The sequence below is a fragment of the Otolemur garnettii genome, unplaced genomic scaffold (assembly GCF_000181295.1).
Source record: "Otolemur garnettii isolate 467f Iridium unplaced genomic scaffold, OtoGar3 scaffold00044, whole genome shotgun sequence".
In the NCBI taxonomy this organism is placed as follows: domain Eukaryota; kingdom Metazoa; phylum Chordata; class Mammalia; order Primates; family Galagidae; genus Otolemur; species Otolemur garnettii.
The window spans coordinates 8,198,798-8,203,916 of NW_003852439.1; the positions used below are offsets into that span (position 1 = coordinate 8,198,798).

The 5,119-nt window shown below is 58.2% G+C and overlaps 1 protein-coding gene across 1 annotated transcript; it reads left to right on the plus strand.

Moving 5' to 3' along the window:
- The first annotated feature begins 1,884 nt into the window (after positions 1–1,884).
- On the plus strand, positions 1,885–4,641 carry SYNGR3 (synaptogyrin 3). The gene is made up of 4 exons (XM_003790789.3): positions 1,885–2,070; positions 3,761–3,998; positions 4,213–4,355; positions 4,432–4,641. Exons 1-4 carry the CDS (start codon positions 1,972–1,974, stop codon positions 4,639–4,641), a joined length of 690 nt encoding a protein of 229 aa, XP_003790837.3. The 5' UTR covers positions 1,885–1,971.
- Positions 4,642–5,119: the final 478 nt, after the last annotated feature.

Genomic DNA, 5,119 nt, shown 5'->3' on the forward strand with positions numbered 1-5,119 from the left:
TAGTCCCAGCTACTTGGGAGGCTGAGGCAAGAGAATCGCCTAAGCCCAGGAGTTGGAGGTTGCTGTGAGCTGTGATACCACAGTACTCTACCAAAGGTCATAAAGTGAGACTCTGTCTCTAAAAAAAAAAGTTCACCTCTACCTCCAATAAAACTTCACTTTACCTTAGAGTCTGTCTTCCAGGCCAATACTAGTAGAACTCCTGTGCAAGGGTAGGTTCTACCTCAAGCTGGCACTTGAGAGCTATTGAAAGGTAGAGCAAGGGAGCCAGTTTAAAGGGAGGAAGAGACTGCAGGATCACACATTGGGCCCCCTAACAGGTCACAGACTGGGCAAAAGGAGGGACCTCAAAAGGGCTGACAAGAAGGGGTCCCTGATTTCCTGATCAGAAATCAATTTGACCTGTTACTGAGAAGCTTTGTTACTGATTATATGAGGCCATCTGAAAATAAAATGTATGAGAGGAGAAACATTCAAATAAATCTCTTAGCTTTTTCAAAAAAAAAAAGGGGGGTCTATAAGAAACACAAGGATAACCTTAGAATTCTATCAGGGAGGGACTAGCAGCATCTGAAACTTGCCCCTGGAATTGGCAGGTGCAGGTCACTGGCAACCTTGTGTTGAGGTGGAGTGGTGGGAGGTTGGTCATCCTGGGTTTTGGGGTAGAGATGGGAAGAGGTATTGGAAGCAGAGTAGAACAGAGTTTGCTGCTACAAGGAACAGTGATGTAGGGCAGCTAGCTAGAGGAGAAATGGGGTTAAGAAGGGTATTTGGGTTTTTTTCTAAAAGCATCATGTTAGGGTGCTGATAGGAATAATCACATGAAAGTGGGAAATGGTCACACAGGGGGTGGGACTGGATGAAACATGCTGGGCAGCACCCCTGGCAACACCTGCCCTACCACCTTGGGCCTAGCTGTGCTGAGGGAAGAGTTTCAGTCCAGAACCAGTGGGTTACCCAGGGGGCTGGGTAGGGATCAACATCTGTCCACATGGTTGATACAGCAGGGACCTGGGTATGAATTCCAGCTCTTCACTTTCTGTGATGGAAGAACTCAACTGGCCTGCCTATTTGATCATCTGAAGAATAGGGAGTTAAGTATATTAAAAGAACAGTTCCTACTTCAGAAGATATAGCAGTTGGCGCTGTAAATGCTCCATAAATGCAGGTGATAAATGCAGACTTTTCTCATCAGTGCTCTGAACACAGAAGTCATCAGAACTCTTGCCAGGCTGGCCTGGAAGATGGGGTGGAGAGATCTAGAGTCACCCAGGGTAGGGGGCTTATAGGAGAAGAGGCTTTTCACCTCGGTCAACTTCATCCCGAATACACCAGCCACAAGTCAGGTGGGGAGACCCAGAAGCCAACTGGCCACAGGAAAGGAACACAGATGTCTCAACACTCCCGTGCTGGCTGCTGTGAGCTTTGTCACCTCAATAAATGCTTCTGGGAGCATGGGCCATTCTAACCACCAAGACCCTTCCTGCTAGGAAGGCTAGAACCTTCTGAAGAACCAGCTGAAGTGAGGTGGGGGGCCACTGGGAAAGGCTTCCAGTTACCTTCTTTGGGTTTTCCTGGGACCAGGGCCAAGGTGCCTGGTTCCCTCTCCCTGAGGGAGAATTTGAGCCCAGTTTCTGCTCCCTGTGCCCTGGGTACCTGGTGCCCTTACGAGGATGATCGGAGTCTCGGGACCGGATCACGCAGGGGAGGGCGGAAGGGGGGAGGAGGTGGGTGTGGTGGAGGCAGATGCGAGCTCTTGTCCGCGCGCTTGGACCCGGGCGGTGGAGGGGGGGGCGCGCTGGTTCGGCCCCGCCCCGCGCGCCCCCGATGCGCGCTCCGGGCAGGCGACGGAGGCAGCTGCAGCATCCCTACCACTCGCAGCTGCAGCAGACCCCGGCGGCCTCGGGCAGGGCCGGTGGATTGGACAGACGGACACAGGGCGCCGGGGCGCGCGTCCCGCCCGGGCCGGCCATGGAGGGCGCCTCGTTTGGCGCAGGCCGCGCGGGGGCCGCCCTGGACCCCGTGAGTTTCGCCCGGCGACCCCAGACCCTGCTGCGGGTCGCGTCCTGGGTGAGTAGCCCTACCCAGGCTGCGGCCCCGGATCCCACCTCGACCTGCGTCCCTCATGCCCTCTCCCGCACCCCTGCCTCTCGCCCCTCAACCTTATCCTCATCTTCGCCGGCCCCTCCCCGGCCGGCCCAGGTTGGGGTGACGTCACCCGACTGGGTGCGCCCACCTGCGGATGGGGGAGGGGCCGGCGGCCAAGAAGAGGGACCTTGAGAGGTCACCGACAGTTGCCCCCTAGCCCCTGATTCCTCCTTAGCCCTAATTCCAAGCTCCCTCCTCAGCCTTCTCTCCGTTTTTCCTGTTCTCATGACCTGGAAGCAGGCACCGGTGGGACCGGATTCGCGGAGGGGAACGAGGAGGGGGCTATGGGAACAGAAATAGATCGTGCAGACCCTCCCCCTTGTGCCGAACACACAACCTCCAGACTCCCCTTCCCCGCCCCCGCCTCCCCGCTTCGTGCATCTCTGAGTTGAGGAAGGCCGGGCTCTGGGCCGGGAGGGCTTCCCGGAGGTGATGTGGGAGGGGCTGATATGGGGCTGTCTCGCCCACTGGGGCATTCCCGGGACCAGTACCTTGCTCCTTCTTCCCATTCCTCTGTCAGGGGTACGTGGTAAGAAGTCTAATCTGGGTTTTGTCCCGCCAGCTAAAGCTGGCGCCGGCCGCACCTCCACACCTGTCTTTGAGGAGGGCAGTACCTTCTTGGTGGAGTGACTCTGACTAGGCCATGAAGCAGGAACCCTGCATTCTGTTCTCAGCTCATGTCCAGACTTGTAGTCCACTCAGAGGACATGTCCATGCCCCATCTTCCCCTGGACTCTTGGTATTTCGGTGCTGGGTCGCAAAAAAGAGCGAAATGAAGAAGTTGGGACTGGAGGTCTTATCTTGGAAACAAAGGGCTGCCCAGAGCTAAAAGGGGCTGCATGTGATTAAAATGACTATGGTCTACCTCATATCCCACTGCCAGAACTGGTGAGCTGAGGCACTAAGGTTTGACTAAACCCAAGAGGTTTGGAGCCCAGAGACTTATGGGTTATATTAATAATTACCATCTCACGGACCATCATCCCAGGGTGCCCACCACATGCAGGAAGCTAGTGGATATTTATTTCTCTATCCTGATACTCCCAGAGCTGTGCCTGTTACCCCCAGAGGTTAGGGCAGGTTGCAGGAGCCTGGCTCCCTACTCCTACCTCTCCATGTCCAGTCAGCTTCAGCATGGGGATCGCTTATCAAGGTGAAGGCCCCTGTTCCCGCACTCTGGAGGAGGTCGGGGGTGGGGGACACCATGGGCCCCACGCAACGCGGAGGATCCGGTTTTTATCTCAGCCTCGACTGTCAGCTGGGCGATGCTGGACAAGTCACTCACCTGTCGGAGCTCTAGTTTCTCAGTTATAAAAGGATAAGGACAAGGGCGGCAGCCTAGCGGATTTGGGAGGATTCCCAAGCGAACGTAGGTGAAGCAGTGGTTTCCACTGTGTCAGGCTCAGTAAACGGTTCATGTTGCCAACAGTAACTAAATCCGTCGGGGGAAAGGAAGGAGGAAAAAGAGAGTCCCCCATCCAGATGGGCGGATGCTCAGGGAACGCAAAGACAGGACCACGGGCGCTCGTGGAGGGCGACAGAGATCACGGGCTCGGCGGGGAGACCGGCCGCCACACGCCCCTGAGCACCGCCCGATGCCCGCCGCCCGCAGGTATTCTCCATCGCAGTCTTCGGGCCCATAGTCAACGAGGGCTACGTGAACGCCGACAGCGGCCCAGAGCTACGCTGCGTCTTCAACGGGAATGCGGGTGCCTGCCGCTTCGGCGTAGCGCTTGGCCTCGGGGCCTTCCTCGCCTGCGCCGCCTTTCTTCTGCTCGACGTGCGCTTCCAGCAGATCAGCAGCGTCCGCGACCGACGGCGAGCTGTGCTTCTGGACCTAGGCTTCTCAGGTGGACGTGGGGGAAGGCCCGGTACAGAGCGGGGCTTTCTAAAGTGAGCCAGGCAGAGCAGGGTGCAAGAGCACTGAGAGATTCTTGGGAGGGCGGAGCGGGGCGGGGCTATATGGAGGCGTGGTCTTTCTCCCGCGCAAGTAGCGGAGCAAAGGTGCTCGCGACCCAGTGCATTGCCCCTCCCCCGGCGGTGACCTGCGCCTGTCATCCTCAGGGCTCTGGTCCTTTCTGTGGTTCGTGGGCTTCTGCTTCCTCACCAACCAGTGGCAGCGCACGGCGCCCGGGCCAGGCACAACGCAGGCGGGGGACGCAGCGCGGGCCGCCATCGCCTTCAGTTTCTTCTCCATTCTCAGCTGGGTGAGCGCACCGCCTGGGCGGAGGGCGGGATGAAGGGGCAGCAGTCAGCCCTGGCTGACCCCAGCTCCCTGTCTAGGTGGCGCTCACCGTGAAGGCTCTGCAGCGGTTCCGCCTGGGCACCGACATGTCACTCTTCGCCACCGAACAGTTGAGCGCCGGGGCGGGCCAGGCCTATCCCGGGTATCCGGTGGGCAGCGGTGTGGAGGGCACCGAGACCTACCAGAGTCCTCCCTTCACCGAGACCCTGGACACCAGCCCCAAAGGGTACCAGGTGCCTGCCTACTAGTGGCTGAAAGCCCCAGATCAGGGCTGGAAGGCCACCCCACCAACCCAGGCCTCATGGCCTCCTGGAACATCCCTCAGGTCTTTCCAGCCCAGTGCCAGGGACAGAGGGAGTGGCCACCGTGGGCTGTCCAGGGCAAAATAAGGGTAGTCCCTAGAGTGCCTGGGCCATCCCGCCACAAATTTCCTCAGTCCCCTCAGCACCTGGCTCCAGGCCTGAGGTCCTGAGGAGGGGACAGCACAGCCCAGGGCATGTGTCCTCTGACCTGGAATGGACTACCCTAGGGGGAGGCATTCCCTTCATGTGTCAGACAACCTGGGGCTCACCTGTCCACTCTAGAGTCAGGGGTCCAGCTGCCCTCTATGACCAGGTGCAGGGGCTACGCTGGACTGAATACAAGGACAACCCCTACTGAGGCTGAGGATCCTGGCTATTGTTCCCTGTCCTATGTCCCTGTGGTTAGTGACTGCCTTGCTCTTGT

Coding starts and splice junctions, on each gene's coding strand:
- SYNGR3 (XM_003790789.3), top strand. CDS start 1,972: ATGGAGGGCGCCTCGTTTGGCGCAGGCCGCGCGGGGGCCGCCCTGGAC. Junction 2,071..3,760: donor TGCTGCGGGTCGCGTCCTGG/GTGAGTAGCCCT, acceptor CGCCGCCCGCAG/GTATTCTCCATCGCAGTCTT. Junction 3,999..4,212: donor TCTGGACCTAGGCTTCTCAG/GTGGACGTGGGG, acceptor TGTCATCCTCAG/GGCTCTGGTCCTTTCTGTGG.